At 31.6% G+C, this 21,110-nt stretch overlaps 2 protein-coding genes across 2 annotated transcripts in view; one reads left to right on the top strand and one right to left on the bottom strand.

The window, feature by feature from the left end:
- LOC117179394 overlaps positions 1-3,154 on the top strand; it is a 74,776-nt gene extending 71,622 nt beyond the window's left edge. Inside the window, exon 16 of the mRNA XM_033371133.1 lies at positions 2,889-3,154. Within this exon, the coding sequence (XP_033227024.1) occupies positions 2,889-3,134 (246 nt within the window). The 3' untranslated portion in view covers positions 3,135-3,154. The remainder of the gene's footprint in view (positions 1-2,888) is intronic.
- A 4,001-nt stretch (positions 3,155-7,155) lies between these two features.
- On the bottom strand, positions 7,156-15,814 carry LOC117179395 (39S ribosomal protein L30, mitochondrial). The gene is made up of 4 exons (XM_033371134.1): positions 15,685-15,814; positions 14,550-14,642; positions 14,058-14,184; positions 7,156-7,490 (listed from the first exon to the last, which is right to left on the bottom strand). The coding sequence occupies exons 2-4, from the start codon at positions 14,633-14,635 to the stop codon at positions 7,179-7,181; spliced, it is 525 nt and encodes a 174-aa protein (XP_033227025.1). The 5' UTR covers positions 14,636-14,642; positions 15,685-15,814; the 3' UTR covers positions 7,156-7,178.
- Positions 15,815-21,110: the final 5,296 nt, after the last annotated feature.

Consider the following 21,110-nt stretch of genomic DNA (forward strand, 5'->3'; position numbering starts at 1 on the left):
ACTCGGAGGTTAGTCGCTTCTCAGTGCTGTAACTTGTAAATGCGTAAACATAAATGGCTGAAGTTTTGACAGGCGTCATTTGAAGGATCAAGCTCAACGAAAGTGGTTCACATTAGTGAATACAAATGCCATCTCTTAGAATTTTCAGGTACTTATTAGACTGCCTAGTAACGTCTCAAATCGACAGCGGCTAGGCGATTCGCGCGTGGACTGTAGTGAGACCCTCAGAACCGATTCATAATACAGTTCCCCGGTGCCAAAAATAAAAAACTAATCAAGTTATCAAAGAATATCAAATTATTATTAATAAATAAACAATATTGCATAATGTAAAATAATGAATTAACTTAATATTATGTACAACAGAATGGTTCTATTTTTGAGACAAATTTTAAAAGCGTATAGTCTCTGACAATTTGCAGAATTACATGTTGGAAAAGAGTTATTTTATTAAATTATCAACTATTAGATGTTTATGTTTCGTTTTACTTCTGTACATTTAGTCTAAAAAATATAACCATTCTCTTGTACATAATATTAAATAAGTACATTATTTTAGATTATGCAATATTATTTATTTATTCATAATACTTTGAGATTACCTGATTACTTGATTAGTTTTTATTTTTGTGGAGCCGGTGAACTATATTATGAATCGTTTCTGAGACTTTTGCAACAGCCCGCGCGCGAATCGCCTAGTTGCTAGCGACTTAAAACGATTATGATTTCTTGAATATCAGTTGGATTGGGCGAGAATTTTCCATAGAGAAAGTTTTTTGTTGCGCAAAATTCGCTCGATAAAACACGCATAAAAAAATTGAAAACAATTTTTAAAAATAAATTTTTGATTTCCTATTGATCTATCAGTTGAAGGACATTTCGAACCATATTCCCTACCAATTCTATTGAAAAAGACTAAAAACTGACTCACTTAGCACGAGTTGAAGTGAAAAACGTATTAAAATTAACTTGTTCAAAAAATTGTTTTTTGGCTTTAACTAGAAAAGTAAAAAAGTGCAACTTTTTGCCTGGGAGAAAAAAGATGCGCAATTAAATTCTACATCTAGATATAATCTTTAAAAATTAAAATTCGAACTTTTTTTGAAAGCATCCAGGGGTCTTCCCACTCCCGGCGAAATAAGTTTATGTGCCTTTATTCGATCCGGCAGCTCATTTAAATTACCAGAGTATTATAAATTACCAGTAGCATACGAATGAGAGCAATTTTGTAATTCAAAAATATATTTTGCAGGAAATAACTCCATAGTATTATAATTATTACAAATCACATAGCAAACGCTTTTGCTTTCCTATTTTGAATTAATTTCGCTTCGAGCATGTAATAATAGATTATTTGATAATTCGGTAATAACGTTTTATAAAAAATAGGAAATGACCTGTGCAAGTTTTCGGTTATATGTGACCACAAAATTTTTGTCAATTATTCAGAATTATGAGGAAAAAAATTTTCTGGGTAATAAATTCATACAAATATTTTGAGCTTTTGTTCAAACAGTAAAATTTAAGTTTTATTCGGGTTTGAACTTTAAGTGTGTTCACCAGAAATGATACTGATCCAAAAGCATTAAAGATTTGTTTCAAGCAAAGATTAATTTTGAGGCAATTTTCATTAGGTAGTATTCTTCCTTTATAAAATAACACGATTTTTTAAATAACTTTTTCTTGGATAGAAAGTATTTTAAAAAGCCACATGCTCAAATATTTTATTAATTTTAAAATTCTGAATTAAATTCTCCTTCATTCACTCATTGAAAATTAAACTTTTTCAACTCAAGCCTTCAAGATTAAACGATTTTAGAATAAGCCATTCAAAATTAAATGATATTTTTTAAATATTCAACATTTATAGCTTTCAAAATTGAACAGTTATAAATTGTATGTGCTTCAAACTGTAATACGGAATTTTGAATCATGGCACCTTACATTTTAAACATCGTAATTGAAAATCACTTATTTAGTGCACGTTTAAAGAAATCGAAGTGCACAACAGCCTGTACCTTCAGTAGGATGGGCCAAAGATACGAAATTTAAAAAATGGAAAATGGCCAGTGCTAAAACTTTGCTAAATTTTATTCCGAACAAAAAATATGACAAAAAATGTTTAATTTTAGAAATTTAAATATTCTTTCTTGTGTATGAGAAAATAAAGGTATCTAATTTTTGTATGTACAGTTATTGGTATTAAAAGATAATAAGAAATTAAAATTAAAAACACATATTTTTTTATTTAGAATTTTTGAAAATGAAAATAATGTATATTTTTTATGATTTGGTTAATTTTTATTCAAATGAACATTTATTTGGTAAATGCCAAGCCTTTAGTTAGCACTGGAGAAGCAAGTCATAATATTCTTAGACCTCAACAAAAATCTCTTCTTATACATTACACTGTTGCTAAATATAGACCCATAAACCACAAATTCACATAATATATTAAACATCTAAGTAGAAACTATTTTGAATTATGTGAAAATGATTGCCTACTTCTCCAGGAAAACTTTTTTAATTAAAATTAACCTAATGTTCAAAATGTAATTTTTGCTCATTTTTACAAAATGCATTATAACCAATATAATTTGATTTTTTATTAGATATTAATATCATAAAAGGCTTTGAATGAACACTAATCACTTTGATTTAAAAAAAGTCATTAGATTTTTATTTGTAGTAACACCTAGCTAATTTTCAGCAAAAGCCATTTTTTATTTTCAAAAATCTCGTATTTTCGGCATAACCTAACCTTCAGCCGAAGTAACCAAATTATTTGAAACTAGTTTACGAGTATAAGCTTCGCACGCATCTGCATGATCATGCTTGCCCTCTGTTTGCCAAGAATCACTAGCCCGAGCTGTGCCTGACTTCCCTAGCCGCCAACCAACGGTACTGGCAATCCAGGTCTCTTCGGTGAGGATAGTTTCGGTCTGAAGAACGAAGATCCGGACGCCGATTCGGACAACGAAGAGTGCGACATTCCAGAGTTAAACATGGACCAGCTCTTGGGAAGCACCAGCATGGGTTCCCTCAAGAATTTTCTCGGTAGGAGGAGACTGGAGCCTCTCCCCGAAGAAGAGGATTCATCTGGGAGCGGGAAAAACCAGGTCGGGTGGTGGTGACAGCGATTTCAAACTGCGACCTCTCGAACAGTCAATTCCGCCCTGGACAAGAGTGATCGCAACTTCGCCAAGCTAACCAGAGAAGACGAAGAATTTCGAAGAAAAATCCTCGACCTGCACAGAAAACTCTCCGATGTTGAAGAAGATGGGGATTCGTCCGAATCTCCGAATTTGAAGAAACGCTCTGAAGAAATGAAACCACTGCAAGAACTGGAAATGGTAGCAAAAAGAGCTGAGGAAACCTTCGATAGGAACACTATCGAAGTTGCCAGGGAACGGTTTCGAGAGAGTCATTCTGAATCCTTACCAGAAACAAGCGAGAGGAGTAAGCAGAAGAAATTGGACGTCGAACATGGAAGAAAAAGACGCTTGGAGTTCCTGCGTCGACGGTCCGATAAAGCTGATGAAGACACGGACGAGAAAGCAGCATACGATGCGGCCGAATCCTCGGAGTCTACATTCTTGAATCGTTTGAGAATCCGAAGGCGAAGTGTCAAGTTATTCAGTTTCCTTAGTGGAAAAACTGGAGATAACGCGCATGAGGAACGCGCTAATAGGCTGTTGAGAATGTACGTAACGGATAAAGGATCCAAGGGTCCGAATACTATTTCAATTCATCATACGTCCAGGGATCGAAGGTTCTGGAAACTCCGGAACCGTAGAAGGTCTAGTTCCGCGTAAACGAGACATGGTCATTTTTATCTTTCCGTCGATTATAGGACTTCCAAAGGTGCCGAAATTATGTGGGGTTTTCTCAACCTTACTTGAGGATTCACGATTGAAATCGTTCTTTTAGAGAGTAGGGTGCCATTAGCGGAAGATATAGTCTAGCGAAAGGGCTCTAGACTCTTCTCTAGCCTTTCACAGAGAATTGAAATTATTGTGATTCGAGTTTTTAGTTGACATTTTGGTAAAGACGTTGAAAATTGCAGTGCATGGAACAAAATTTGTAATTGTAGAGAAATAAAACAGATCTTTAGGGGAACAAAAACACGTTTAAATGAAAATTAATAGAAATAGAGAGTAGATGTGAGTAGAACAAGAATTAAACTTTTATATGAAGATCGTAATATTATAATTTACCAAATTTAAAGATTTTCAGTCTCACTATAGTCAAACACTCTAAACTAAAGCCAATGTTTTCAATTATTTGATGAGGTATGCATTTTTTATTTTAAAATATTGTCCCCATTTAGCTCTCAAAAACTATTTCAAAATTTTTAATTCGTTTTTTGAAACATTTCAGTTTCAGTAGCGAACAATTTACTTTTACACTTTTGAATAAAAATCAGATTCAAAGTTTTTGGCATTCGCGACAAAATCATTTTTAAAACAACCATTTGTATTGGTTAATATTTAAAGAAAATTCTATCAATTCTATATATGAAACAAATGTTAAGATATAAAAAAATAATATTTACGGTGCTTCCTACAGCCGCTCAAAACCATTGACCTTGAAAATTGTTTGAAGCGTTTCATAGAAAAAAACTTTTTGTTGTCATAATTCGAGGTTCAAGAGCTTTTAAAAATGTTAGATTTCTTAATTTTTAACATTTTAACTTGAAAACTTCCACATTTTCCAAATTTCTCTTAAACCCTTGAAGTCATTCTTAGCTGTATATTTGGTTGTTTAAATTGTTTAGTTTCCACATTGTTTGATTTTTAATGATTCAGCTTCAATGAAAAATAATTGAAGTTTTAAATATATTAATTCTTGAAGGCGTCTAATTAAAATGGGTTATTTTAAATAAGCGTACTTTAAAATCATAAAGTCACTCTTGAAATGTTTTAACCTTGTGCATTTCATCAAAATTTTTTTTTTCATTGCCAGCGAAATTGACTCAATCGAGTGTTGAGGGGAAAACAATGGCACCAAATGCATGGGACAAAACTTTATTTCTGTAATATCTTCGTGATAAATAATCATTATTATCATTTTATTACTTCATTAAATAGTTCTAACAAATTTTTAACTAATTAATAAATACATTTAGATAGAAAAATTGATTGTTACGATGATATTAACAAAATAGTTATAAAATTGACCAAATCCCATTGATTTGGTCATTTATCTTCCCCTCAGCACTCAACGAAGTGAAGTTGTTTAAGTTAAAATACCTAATTGTTTAATATTAATTACTTTAAATCTAAAATAATTAATTCTAAAGACTTTTTTCAAATAAATCTATTATTACATGTTTCAATAAAATTTATGTAATTTTAGGGGCTAAAAATCAGAAATTCTCAAATATAAGTCTGTAAATTTTTACTTGTAACAGTTTGAATTTTATTTAAACACACATAGAAAATATGTTATTTTCTTTATTGAAAGTGGTGAGAACATTGCGCTACATTTCGGTTTTTCAAGCTAGAAAATTATTTTTGCAACTTTAACCTGGTATTTGGTCTGCTTATGATTTCAAAATCTTTCAGAAAACAATATAATGTTCAAAATCTTGGCAGCCTTGCTTCTAACGCCACCTCAACCTTAACATTTGGACATTAAATTGATTATATTTTTATGCGATATTTAATTTCACAAAAGAACCAAATACCAAATTTGTTTTAAAAATAATTTTTGTACTTGAAAATCAGAATCACAATTTTTTCGCTACTGAAAACGGTATTTCATCGAAAATCCATGTGACGTAATGATAGAATACTCTCATTTTTTTAAATCACGGTGTGGTGGCACCGGTTTTAACTAAAGGTTGTTTCTAAACCTAATTTTTTTTATTGCAGTTCTTTGAAAACCTACCGGAAATTGCACACAAAAAATAAAATAATCGGTCGGGCCCTTTTTGAAAAAATCGATTTTTCAGTTTAATTAATTTTTAATGAAAAACATTGCCGAAAATATCATGTCAACGCAAAAGTTTCAACTGAAAATTATTATTTGCCAATTATTCGCTTATAAAGTAGAAACTGTCAATATTGGGCCATGAAAGACATATCCTGAGTGTAGGCTTGTTACTAAGCTGAACAGAAGTATCAAATTTTGTTAAGTAAGAAATTCTAATTTGAATAGTATTTAATCTATCATAATATTATAAGAACTAATACATTTATTTCCTAACATAATTTGGGAAATTTATTAAACACAATGACAAACATAATCCAAGGATATGAATGGCATGGCCCAATATTGTTAAGTTCAAATTTATAAGCAACTAATTGACAAACAATAATCCCAATTTGGTTGTTCGAGTTTCTAAAATTTGAAGTATACTAAGAAAGGAAATTAAAAATAGGTATGTTATGATATTTTTGGAAACCTTTTCCCTTAAAAATGAATTCAACAGAAAAAAAATGTTATTTAAAAAGGCACTGATCTATTATTTTTAATTTGGACTTCAATTGTGCAACGGATGTCACAGAACTGTAATTTAAAAAAATATCATTTGCAATCAACTTTCAGTGAAAATCGGTTCCGCCGCAATATGAAATTCATACTATTACTAAAAAATGGAGCAATTATTGCAAATTCCAACGTAACCTTAACGAAAGTGTCAGCATTAAAGTCGTACGAAACATTAGAATGTTGAGATAAACTGATAAGTTGTTATTCGTCCAGAACGATTACTCGAATGATGTTCCGATGCGTCAGGATCAATTGCGTCCAGTGCTCTGGCACACGAAGCTGTAAAGCGGCCTAGTATCGAACGTTTTAAATAAATATTCTTCGAACTCGCTTCTCCTCTAATTTTGACAATGAAACAGCATAAGAATGGGATATGCTAGAGTGTAATCATGTTACTCGTAATTCACTCTAAACGTTTGTTAGGTCCGCACGACTGATCCAACGCGGCACTCATCTTCCACTTGAAATTGATCCTGCTCAGAGGTATAAGAAACTAACAATTACAGTAAAACCTTAAGATTATTGTTGGTAGGTTGTAAAATGGCTTCAGGCCGAAATCCGAAATATGAATAAATTGAATTATTTGTTCAATGTGTTCTTTTTTTGTAGTATTTAAACTAACTACAAGATTTAAAAAGGGTACAAGAATAAACAAACCCATGAATATTTATATAGTTTTATTTTCATTGATTAGCGGGTGCAGTCGTTTCCATTGGGTTCAACCATTTTAGTCTCAAATACTTTTTCATTGTAGTGTTATCGAACTTTTTAACGTTGTTTTGGAATTTCTCAGTTGCCTCAAAGCGATCTTTGTCTGCTCTTGGAAATATCATCAAGGTTCCATTTTCATGAAGGTAAGTATCTCTATTCGTAAGTATATCGTGTGGTAGTTTTTCCGGTAATTTTATTGGTGTAATCTTTACCAAGTGCTTAATGCGCCAGAGAAGAGCACATACTTCCGGTGTATTTTTTACAATGGCAATCTTCTCTATGCTCTGTGTAAAAAATCAATTGTTTGCAATTAATTAACATCAAGACTATCTTTACCCTTTAAGGGCCGAGATATAGATTTCGAACGCGTTTTTTTGGGAACTAATGTTCCCAGTGGGCCTTAAAGGGTTAAATTCAAATGTTTCCATAATTATTTAATTCAATAATTGTAAACTTAAGAGAGTGGGATATGAAATCTACTATACTATAATAATAAATAATAAAATTTCAAAAGTATATGCACAACAGATAGAAGTATTCACAAATATAAAAAATGACCGTTTTAGTTTATTAATTTGATTTTGTTCAGCGTTTCAAAATATTCTCTCATTTTATAGTCTGATAAATTAATATGGAGCGTTACCGGGAATTTTATAAAAAATATTACGAGGAAATAGTGATAATTATTTTTTATTATACTAGATTTTGAAGTGATTTTGTAAACTTTTAACTCTAAGATATTGAACTCTGCTCTAGATTTAAAAATTTTTTATTCCAATATAAGTGGTACCTGTGAATCTCAAACATTAATAGATTGGTGTTTACATTAATTAGCATTTTTTCATTTTAAACTTGTATGTTGAGATAGGTGGATGACAAGACATAATGTGGACTCTTATTTCTAATTTCTAAACGAATTTGTCTACAATTTTAAAAACTTTACTGAATTATGCTTTTATATACATACTTTACTGAGATAATTTTAAAAACAATTTATTAATTAAAGGAACAGTGGGTAATGACTAAGATTTAGAGTTTTCAACTTTTTGTCAATCACACTTAAAGCCTATCAAAAAAGATGACCGGTTAAAGAGATTTGAAGCTGAACAATACAGGTTCGGACTCTCTTTAGAGATCAAAAATAGTGTCGAGAGTGGCATACATTTTTTAAAATATTAAACTTATAATTTCGCTTATAATACACATGACGCAGACCTAGGATCGACTAATAGATGCTTTTTTAATAAATAAGTGACAAAGTCGAATTGATTAGATTAAACACAATACGCATAGAAATATATATATATATATATATATATAAAATAATAAATTTTTAGAAGAGCTATTTTGATATTTTATTATCAGTTGATGGTATAATTAAGGGGTGAATCCCGTGTAGCGAGTCCAAAAATCGATATTTTTTTGTGTGGCTTAAACGATAGCTTGAAATCTCAAAAACATACAGTGAAAATCTCAGAGCCGTAGCTGAGCTCCTTATCCCGACACAGTGCACTGTTAGTCGGGCCATGATCCAACCTGCACGAAGTCTAACCACGCGCGAGTAAAAAAAATCGCAGACAATCAGCAATACCGAAAACATGTGATTTTGGAAATAAACCAGCTCCACGTAGAAGAAGTGGGGTTAATGTACAGTTCTCGCAATGGCAGAGTAGCGGCTGGAACCCGTCAGACAATGTCACTATGCAAATCTTTAAACACGTTTTTCTCGGTTTCACATTTTTCAAAATGGCCTGACTCATAGCTCAAAAAGTATTTGACCGATCGACTTGAACTTTCTTATACAGATTTCTTAAATTCTTCATTTGTCGGTGAACAACTCCAAATTAAAAAAAAAATGGTTTCAACATTTTTTTAAAAAACAAATTCAATTAGATTTTTGGGCAAAATCGGATGTTTTTTCAAATGGCCGCCATTTTGTGAAATATTAATATTTGCCTAAATTCGTTTGGTTCACCGAGTAACTAAGGATCTAATCTTTAAAAATCTTTTTTATTTTAAACTCATGTGTGAGAAGCTAGAAATCGGGAAAGTTGACCGACCGAATTGGGACATGTCGGAGAGCCGCCCTTATAAACAAAAATATTATTGGTAAATTAGGCTGAAATACATTGTTTTCATACTTCAAGAGTACCTCAATAAACCACAAGTTTTGCAAAGATTCGTTATTATTTTCATCCCCCAAAAAATCGCCAAAATACTCTAATTTTCAGGCTGTAGTACGGGATTCCCCCCTTAATTCATTAATTCAATTTGATCTTAAAGGGTTGCTACAGAATTTTTATTTACAAATTCCCAGGTCTTGTTAAGTGTAATTTAAAAAAAAAAATTATAAAACTCACACTGCCAATTAAATTCCAGAAAAATAAGAGTTTTAGAGGACAAGACAAATTTCATTAAAAAAGAATAATCGCATAAAATAAAAGTAATTAAACTCTGCTGTTTGCAATGATAAAGTAATTCTTTAAAATCTAACTACTATAAAACTTATAACTTTTCTTCAAGCGCGTACATTTAACTTTTAAGTGTTTTTAACTCCCAGGTATCTCTAATACTTCAAATAATTTAAAAATAAATTAGCGTTTTTTTTGTAAAATTATAAATTTATCAACTTGCATTATTTTCGAATGACACAAGTTTATATTTCACATGCATTTATTTGTAGGGTCCTTTTTTCATTTCAACTTCATTCTTTTCCAAACTCGAATCTTTTCTATTGAAGTAATACATTTATATTCAAATATTGTTAATTTCCAGACGGATTTATTTAAAAAAATGTTAATTATAAGCTTTTCTCATTTTAAACGCATCTAACTTGATATTTTTTACTTTTAAATCTGATTAAATTAATGTGCAGATTTTAAAACCTTTTCAATTTTATATAAAATTAATTTTTCGTTTTTTATATTTAATGTTGTTTTTTTATGACTAAAAACCAAATCTACGCGTCCTATCGAAATGTGATTCATTATAAATTTGTAGGTCTTTCCAGGACGCGTCATTTTAGCTTATTCATTTTTTTCATATCTTGCATAGTTTGACCAAAAAATGGAATTTTTGGATTTTTCATAATTTTTGGTACGATAAAATTTGGAATTTTCAACTTTTCGACCACATTAAAAAAGTTGTTATCATAATCTTTTTACAGAAAAAAGTTATAGGGATACATTGTTTGAGTTTCTGACTAATATGAATAACTGTTTATAGAATTTTCAAATCTTCATAATATGTAGTTTCAAACTTTTTTGATAAGATCCAATTTTAAATTTTCAACTTTTCGATTGAATTAAAAAAGTTGTTATGATCAGCTTGTAGAGCTTTTAAAAATCTACGTATTTCTTCTCTTGACTTTTCTTAAATAGCATGCGTTGTTTGGCTTGAAATGTTAATTTTAGTCTTTTTTTTTTAATGCTCTAACTCTAACCATTTTCTTTCTATAGTAAAATGTCATAAGGGTAAATTGTTTGAGCTTCTGAGTACTATGAATAATAGTTCATAGAATTTTGAAATCTTGAAAAAATGCGGTTTTAAAAATTTTGAAAACGTGCTCACTTTTTGAATTTTGATCAAAAATAGCTGGTTTACGAACTAGTTCTTTCTTTTTAGCCTTAAAAAAAGTGTGCCAAAGCAGAAACCAATCTGATGAATTTTTCGAAAGTTATCGTGCCTACAGAGTACAGACAGACAAACAAACACCTTCGTAAAAATAATTTTTTCTGAATCAGTGGGTCTCAAAATGGGGAGATTTTATGAAAACCGACAAAGTGAAATTTTACATAAAACCAATACCTTCTTATCAGGATGAAAATGTAAAAAAATCCGGTTTAGTTTATTTTAGGCATTTTCATTATTTAGTCTATCTTCAGTAATGGTCATAAAAAGGATCCCGATTTCTCTGAACGATGCAGGATCCATTGTTGAAAGAACGCTTGCCGACGCAGTTATCAAACTTCTATAATAGAGTTTGATATTTGCAACAGAGCAGCTGCCGAGTTTAGAGACGATCAATTTTTAATTTAATTATTTAAAAATGCCCTTTATTTCAGTGAAAACTCTGCCCTCTAATTCTTATATTTATTGCTGATGTAAGCATAAGTATAGTTATAAAGAAATACTAGGCAGTCTGATAAGTACCTGAACATTCTAAGAGATGGCCTTAGTATTCACTAATGTGAACCATTTTCGTCGAGCTTGATCCTTCAAATGACGCCTGTCAAAACTTCAGCCATTTATGTTTATGCATTTACAAGTTACAGCACTGAGAAGCAACTAACCTCCGAGTTTTTTTTAATAAGGAAAAATCTGAGTTTCGAGTTTTGATCAAACACTACTATCTTCGCAAGAAAACGATATCCAAAACTAAGGCCAAGCTGGATAAGTATTACCCGGACTCTGCACTGTCGATTGGAACGATTCATAAGAGGTTTACCGAGTTTCGTTGTGGCCGTACGAGCATAGTTGATGCTGAACGATCTGGGCGCCCAAAAGAGGTCACTACACCAGAAAATGTCGAAAAAATCCATGATATGATGTTGAATGATCCCAAAGTGAAATTGAGAGGTAGCTAATGCTGTAGGCATATCATTGGGACGTGCGGGCAATATCGTGCATTCAGTTTTGGGCATGAAGAAGCTCTACGCGCGATGGGTGCCGCGTTTGCTCACAGTGGATCAAAAACGAATTCGTGTGACAATTTCCCAGCAGAATTTGGCATTATTTTCGCGTAAGCCGACAGAGTTTTTGCGCAGATTCATAACCATGGATGAAACCTGGATACACTACTACACTCCTGAGTCATCGGAACAGGCAAAACCCAAGTGGATTCCACCGGGTCAAAGTGCTCCGAAGCGTCCAAAAACGCAACAATAGGTCGGAAAGGTTATGGCCTCCGTATTTTGGGATGCACATGGCATAATATTCGTGGACTATCTTGCAAAAGGTAAAACCATAACCGGAGCATACTATTCATCATTATTGGACCGATTGAAAATCGAAATCGCCGAAAAACGACCGCATTTGAAGAAGAAAAAACCGCTTTATCATCACGACAATGCGCCTGTTCATTCATGCTTAGTTGGACAAGCAAGATTGCATGAAATCGGCCTCGAATTGGTTCCTCAGCCACCGTATTCACCAGACCTGGCCCCACCGACTATTACTTGTTCCCTATCCTGAAGAGATGGCTCACCGGTAAGCGTTTTTACTCAAATGAGGAGCTCATAGCTGAAACTGAGGCGTATTTTGGAGACCTTCCGATCGAGTACTTTTCGGACGGTATCAAAAAGTTAGAAAATCGTTGGACTCTCTTTATCGACCTAAAAGGAGAGTATGTTGAAAAATAAAACAGACTTTGGCCAAAAAAACGTCTCCGTGTTTCATTTTTCAGGGACTTATCAGACTACCTAGTAACACTTTGAAAAAAATCGGGCTGATACATTTTCTACGATCACAAAAGACTTATATGATCAATATCTTTATCGAACGAGAAAGCAACACCCGAAAATAATCATCCATTCAATATTCATTTAATTAGAAAATTTCTATTCTTACTAAAAGCTATATTTTTTAAACGTTTTTTTTTCAATGGTTTGTAAGTTACGAATAATGTGCCGATAATTGATTTTAAAAAATTACTGAGATAGGGAGGAGGGGATTATCAATGATAACATGAGTCTGAAGTAATGGTAAAAAGAATTTTGGATTCTAAAGAGAGTCTGAGCTGACGCAACCGTATGTGTTGCATTGTAAAAAGAGTGTGAAAGGGTGGAAAAGAGAATTTTTGATTGCAAAAGAAGTCTAAGAGGATGGAAAAGGCGATTTCGCTTGCGTCTTGTTTAATATCTATTATTACTTCCTCATTATTGTTCATAGGACACTGAAGGGGTTTATATAGTTCAATTAGTACATTTCATCAAACTGAACAAATTTGATACTTCAAATATTGGTGTATTTTGAAAATTCAGCATTTTTTCTTATAAACGTGAGGAAATTGACCAATCTGTATATAAACGAATTTTATTTGATCATATATACCTGTTAAATACATCAATCGATTTGTCTCATAACGAATAAATTTATTTATTCTTATTCGATCCGGCTCTAAACTTAATCAGTAATGGTCCTTACTTAGGACTACAATTCCTTAGCCTAAATTGTTTTCAAAATATCTTCAAAAGAATAGTGTTAACATAAACTCCCATATGCGCGCGGACAGATTTTTAAAACCTAATTTTTGTACTCCTGAGGTGGAATTATGTCAAGATATGTCATAAAAATAATGTTAAAAAATATCCATTGTTACAAAACTTCTTCTATCTCTATAAGGAAGGAATAATACAATTTTGAATCTTTTTTTCTTAAAAAAATCGAATATCTTGTACACTTCGAAGTTTAGGAAATGAACAATATGTGAACTAAGTACATTAAATATTAATTAGAGCCACACCAGAAAATAATTTCTTTTTACGATTAGATGATTTTCTCAAAAATCGTTTTACATTGGATTTGTGTCCACTTTCGATTATATTTTAGAGGGAAAATATATACGCACTTTTTAATCCAATGTATCCTTTTTTAGATAAAAAATATTTAAGTTAAAGTTATTCAATACCGTGAGTGGCAAAAAACATGTATCTGTAGTTTTTTTAAAAATAGTATCTACTCGTACAATTAAAACTGAAGCATTAGAAAATTCGCTATTTTTAAGACGAAATATTTTTAACTTACTATCATTAGTTTAAGTGAAAAAGTTACCATTTTCACGATCTAATTTTAGTAAGTCCTTAATAACCATTTAGACTTTGTGCAAAATTGTATCAAGAACCACAACTCACATCATGATCCAGGTGCAAATCCTCCATGATTTCTTTGTCCCAATAAGGTTGTCCTTTCAACGTTTTTACTCTTTCAACCATAAGTAATTTAGTAGGTTTAATTGGTGGATCTTGATGATCACGTTTGCTGACAACAATTAAAGGTAAGTATTTGTATATGCTTATCATTTTTAAAAGTGCTCATAACTTTTGAATAAATTTACATGCATAAATTAAGAAATCCAACTCTACATTTGAAATTTATGAATTGCAAAAAAATTTTAAACAGGTACTTTAACTTAAAAAAAAAACGATTTAAATGTTTTCTTGAAGTTTACTAGAAAAATTATAGAAATGTCTACAACTTAACCTTAAAAAAGGATTATGATTGAAATGGAATTAAGTATGTAAAAATAACAAAATAATCAATCCCTTTAAGTGTAATAAATTATTAATAACTAAATTAAAAAAAGGTCAATTGCTATATAAAATTTGATATACATTTTTTCTTACCGTGGATAATATGTAACTTTCTCATAATTAAGAACATCTTTATTTCGACCCCACATTCGCCTTATACTACTCGTTATATACTTCATGATTTTTCTAAAAGTAAAAAGAGAATAATTGATATATTATTATATATCTACAATTAAAACGTTTAAAATTTACAGAATCATTAGAAAAGAATTTTGTACTGTGAAAAAGAACGACAAAATGATTGGTCAGGAAACTTAGAATAGATTGTTATGACCGTATAAGAGTGATAAGAAGTCCAGATGATTAAAAATATTAAAATAACACTTATATACTTGTTCCCTAATACACAATTCCCTTTAAGGGCATGTGATACTTAAAAAATTGCCGATTTTACCAGTTTTAGGTTCCCCCGGCTTTTTTTCTAGAAAAATAAATATTGTGTATTAAAAATTTGGGAAATGATAGCGAACATGCTAACGGACGTCACCACACATTTTTTTTGTGGGTTAATTCAAAAAAGTTTTAATTTAACAAAATGTGATTAATTTGCATAGCGCTTAGGAAATAGTATTGATTTTTTCACTGTTAGAATCCCCCGGCTTTATTCCTAGGATAAGAAATATTTTGCCTTCAAAATCTGGGAAATGATAGCAAACATGCTAACGGACGTCTCCGCACTTTTTTTTTTATTAAAAAAATTTGATATTGCTGACAACGTGCGTGTATATTTCGAAGTTATGTGTGTTACAATTCACCCGAGCATTAATTCCAAACTACACAATATTTTTGGATGAAAACTTTGCACTTACAAATAAACATTGTAACTAATCTCCCGGAACTAACCTTGTTTGCAGGCAATCAAAAAAGTTTATTTCATAAATAATTTTCAGATTATCGGAAAGGCAGAGATGAAAAACGACGTAACCTCAAAATAATGCACATGCATAAAATTTTTAATTAGCACAATACATTTTTTTCGTTATTATCCCTCAAAAAGGAGTCCGGGAACGTCCGTTATGATATATTATAGCATTTCCGAATTCAATTTTAAGAATTTTTCATTTTTGTGGAAGAACGCCGGGGAAACTGCAAGTATCACATGCCTTTAAAGGGCCATACATTTTTAAACTTATTAAATACCTTAAATACTAATTTAGAGCATACTTACTTGCAACCTTGAACCTCCCGTGTCTTTCTTTTGGGTTATGTTGGGTTTTTGATGCGCATGCGTGAAAGCAGACACACATAATGTATAAGCCATGATCCAACAAACCATGGTCAGGCCAATTCGATGCTCAAATACGTTCGAGTTGGAGTAACTTGGAGTGAACCGACGACCCCCACCATACTCACTGCATTGGCGTATAACAAAGAAATATCTTAGCGTATAAACAAAGATAATAATACCTTTAGCAAAGATATCTTTGTCTTTGGTATAAGGCAGGTAAAGGAGAAGTGACGAAGAGGGCACCTTATTGCTGCCTTACTCCATCGCTGCGCGATCATGACGCATTCGCCCGCGAAAATTCAAATAGACATTTAAACGAGGGTGGGGTACCTTGGATTTCGTTCCTTTAGGAAGACCCCTATATTTTTCAAAAATGTGGGTTTATTTATTTTGGATTAAATCTTATAAATTCTTAGACTTATAAATAGGAAATCACTCTCTCCGATCTACAAAGACTTATTACTACAATTATATAAATATTTATACTAAAAAAGTATCAGTTGACTACAGTTAGACCGGATGCAAAAATGTAAACATGTAACTTAAGAACTTATGTTTATAGAATAATGTTTACAAATTCTTGGACTCTGAATCCATTAAACTTGGACTTTGTACTAGACTTTGGACTCATGGTGACTCATCTTACTGCTAGACCTTAAAAATCATTGGTCGAAATAATCTAAGTTACCGTTGAAACTTCGCCCTCATTAGTTGAAAGCGTTAAAGACGGGTAATGCCCAGTGGTGTAGTCGAGGCCAGGCGGTGGAGGCCTGGCGGTGCCACGCCACTTATTTGTCGCTCAGAAAATGTTTCTGTTAGTATTAAAAGAGCCATTTGCACAATATTGAGAATTTAATTTTTGAAGACAGAATGAAACCCAACTTTAGGACAACGAACCCAGGAAACAGAAATCCATTCACTTCTGTTGAATGGGTTTCGAAGGCTTTTGAATTGCGTATCTGTCACTGGAATTTCGAATTGCCGCCGATTTATTTTTTAAAGAGTTTAGTCATGATAATTTTGTTGACTAACTTATATGCCGTAAGAGACTAATAACTGGAATAGCAAAAGGAAATCTAGTTGACCTGCGCATGATTTCTTTTAATCTTTTGATAATTTATAAATTTAAAAAATCGTATAAAATATGGCAGCTTAACCCCAAAAAAGTCGGTCTCATTCAAAAATAAGGAAACTCATTCAATATAACCTTGCTTGAAATGGCCATTGTAGTAAATGGCAGATTCGAAGCTGCTTGAGAAAATGACCGATTCACATAGTCGCAAATCGATTCTGTTTTAACTTTCTGAATCTGCAAATGACAGAGACGCAATTCACAGAGTCGTCTTTTCAATGGATTCTTTTTTCCTGAGAAACATCATAAAAAAATATATATGGCAATAGGAATAGAAGGTGTATAAAGTGTAATATTAAAAATTTCCGAAACTCAATAAACTGTTACTGGATTACCCGGATCGTAAATTTATCTCTATTAGAGTCTCAGAGTTTCAGGCACTTGCAGTAAACGTAACAATGGTCTATAATCTATGGAACGGTGGTCGGTGTACGATTGGTAAAAGACTTTTGTAAGTAAGCAGGTAAAATGCCAAACTTCAAAAAATAAATAATTTTGAAATTGGTAATCTCAGAATCACATTTTCAAAATCTACCTTTTTTATACCTGGCATATGTAATGTTTAAAGAAGTTTAAAATTTGAACAGTCTTACTTAAGCAATAATATTATTGCTTGCAAAATTTTGATCTTTTTTATGCAAATTATTTATTCATGTAACTGTAAAAAAAGGTAGATTCTAAATATATTATTTTTAAAGTGCGCACTGAATAGTTAAAAAATTGTTAAATTTCGTCACTTTGGCCTGTTTATGAACGAAGGTAGCCCGCTTAAGTGTATCAGTCAACGTGATAATAGCGACAGTTTACCATAAAATAAGATAATGGGCCAATAAAAATAGGCGCGGTAGAAGCTTTTATGCCCAAAACATAATTTCATTATAAATTGTGTCCTCAAAGTCCACACTGCATATTAAGAATTCAGTTTTAGGAAAGAATGAAACCCACTTCAGGACAACAATAAAATAATATTTATGACAGCGAGTAGATTATACTATTTGGAACTTCCTGTCTAAAGTAAGTCTTTTTAAAAGGATTTATCAGTTTATAATATATACTTAATCCCATCATTATTAAGGACATCTACGCCTCGGAGTCTGGGTCTCAGGCACTTGCAGTAACGTTAAATTTTGCAATTAGTGAATGTATATATGTATGTATTTTTTTCTCTCCCTTTTACGGGTTTGAGGGCCTCCGCTCCCTGTGCATATATTTACAATTCCATCCTTTGTCGAACTTAACTACTACTTATATTCTACTCTTTCGCATTACGTAGGATAAACAATAGTAACATTAGTGACATTAATTCTTAAAATGAGCGAGCTTCCAGGGCTTCCGTTTCCTCTTACCATAAAAGAATGCATTTTCCATGATATTGAAAACAATTGTTGCTTTTTACTGTCCCTTTTCAGGATCACCCGTTTGGCTCTGCCTTACTCCCTTGCTTTCCCTTACTTCTTCCAGTTTCTTCATCCACATCAGTCCCTGTCCACTACCATCCAAGATCCATCTTACACACTCATCAACACTTAACTGTCCCTCTTCCTCTCCTGTACATCTCCCTAATAGATGTGCCCATGACTTCATTTCGTATTCACATACTCTGCATAAATTCTCCTCTTCATCCATCCAATATCTACATGCTGTCACTCCTTCTCCCATTCTGAACCGTACAACCCTACTCCATTTTTCTTCCTTTTTTATTTTTTGCAGATATTCTGGTTCCGTCAACCCTTTGACCATCATATACCATCTATTTTACCTCGATTCTATAATCTTGGCCCATCTCTCTTCTCCTTGTTTAACTAATAGCTCTAACTCAATGTCCTACCACTCCATAATCCCTTCTCGAATATTACACACCCTTCCAAAGATATTATAAACGTAGATGCGGTACGGGGCGTCGGAGTGGGGAATTATATATACGGACATCACATTTTCTACCCTATCGAGGTACTGCCCTCATCGTACTACGAAGTCGAATTCTTGTTTTCTCATTCTTCGTAAAATATGACGGTAAGGCAGTAGAAAAATTTTTTGAGGTTAGAAAAGTTTGACATGTATGTATCGCTGAATTTTTTCAGATCTCAAGCTTGATCCAGGTTTTCTGTACAGTCTTTTTTTAATTACAAAAAAATGTTCTCGAAAAATCATATTTTTAATTTAAAAAAAAATATTATAGAGAGACATTTCAAAATAAGCAAGTGCTGAAAGCTTTTTTCTTTGACAATTGTTTTTAAATTGAAATACCCTACCGAAGGAAATCTCCTAGTTTTCTTTAGCGAAATAGCTTGGCCCATTTGAGTCCATAAACAAAGTAGATTTGAAACAAAATAGTCTCAGAGATAGTTTGAGAGATTTGGGTACTTTTCAAGATCCTTTTAGAGGTCGTTTTAAGAGTGGTGCGACGGTAATATAATGTTCCTTTTGTATTCGTCACGTACCGGGCGGGCAAAGTTATTTACAGTAGTTGGTCGTGGCTAATCCGCTCTCTCTTTTAAAATTTCTCTTCAAATTATTAACACTTTTTTCTAATTGATAAATTTTCTCATTATACTTATTTATAATTATAACTTATATACTGATATACAATTTTTTAGTTGAATTCAACAATGTTGTCTTTTTTGGCGTATCTCATTCCATTTACGAGAAACGTCCTATTAATTCCAATTTTAAGCATTAAAAAAAGTTAGATATCTGAAGTCATCGAAACCCGTAGATTCCGAATTATTATGTTTTAGGCTGTTAACTATGAAATTTAAAAAAATTTTACTTCTAAATTTTAATCCTGAAGCTTAACAAAGGACCCTTGAGTGTCGGATACTCTATTGAGATAACCTCTCTGCTTATTATTTATGATTGTATTCTTATTTCAATTTCGGAAAGGATATTTTAAAGCCTTCAGACCATTTAAACGAGCTTCCTGGACCTTTAAAACTATCTACCTGAGTGCCTGCAGAGAATTCTCTGAGCTTCTTTGACCCAAAGAATTTTTAGTATATACTCAAAGATTCTTTTCAGTAGGGTAATCAAATATTTATACCAAAGAAACAACTTTTTTAATGTTTGAAGTATTTACACATTATTGTTTAAATTTAAAATAAAATATATTTCTGGATAAGATATTTTGGTTGAAAATGTATATATTTTTTAAATCACAAAAGTTCTTCTGAAAAATCGAAATGTTAATTAAAAAACACGTGTTTTTCTATATTAATTTTTCGGTAAAATTTTGTGTATAATTTTTAATTCAAACAATAATTTTTAACACTTTAAATATTAAACAAAAATTTATTTAATAACAATATTTTATTATCGTAGTTTCAATAAATAATTAATATTGATTAAGAAAAAATTTTATTTTGGGAGTCTTATTATTTGGGAATTTTCAAATTCGTTAATATTATAAACTGTTTAGGAATTTTATTAGTTTTGGAATTGTATTTTTGAGACAGAGAGCTTTACCGAGTCGGGAATTTTATTTTTCGGGATATTTCAGCCGTCCCCATAGAATTTCAGAAAATTTGCTCTAATTATAATTTCGGCGCTCGATCTTGTTGATTTTTTCCTACAGTATTATTACAAAAAAATGTGTATGGAAATTTTTGATATCTAGGTATGTAAAAAAGCTAAACTGCAGAAAATTTAAAAACTAATTTAAGAACTATTTACACTCTTTTAAGATACCAATACAATTTATATAACACTAATTGTAAAATTTGCAAATTTTTAAGCCTTCAGTTTAGGAACTTGAATTTTAACGTTAAAATTGCTTCATTTTCAGAATACAGCCTTATTGTTTGAATTTTCAGAATTTTTCGAAATTGTTAAAAGGCGAAAAAGTTTGAATTTAAAATTTAAAAATGCGAAAATACACCATTTTTCATGTTCATTTGCGATCCAGCGAGTCACTTTCTTTCGCTTCTTTTGAAAGTCGATCCTTTACTTTCAGTTTTCTTTTTAAACTATACCTTGAATTCAACGCATTTCAAATTAAATTTTTGCAGCTGCATTTAGGTTGAATTATACAAAGGTTTTTTGTTTTATATATAAATTAATTAAAACATTTTATGGGTTTTTCATAACTGTAATTGATAACTCTAAAATGGAATAATTGTAGCACAATCATGAAAATGTATAGCCTAATTTCATATTTAAAGAGATTCTATCACATATATTGAACTGTTAAAACCTCTGACCTTTTTTAAGGTTTTTAAAACTCTTTTAAAAACTTTTT

Source organism: Belonocnema kinseyi, chromosome 9 (assembly GCF_010883055.1).
Source record: "Belonocnema kinseyi isolate 2016_QV_RU_SX_M_011 chromosome 9, B_treatae_v1, whole genome shotgun sequence".
Classification (NCBI taxonomy): Eukaryota; Metazoa; Arthropoda; class Insecta; order Hymenoptera; family Cynipidae; genus Belonocnema; species Belonocnema kinseyi.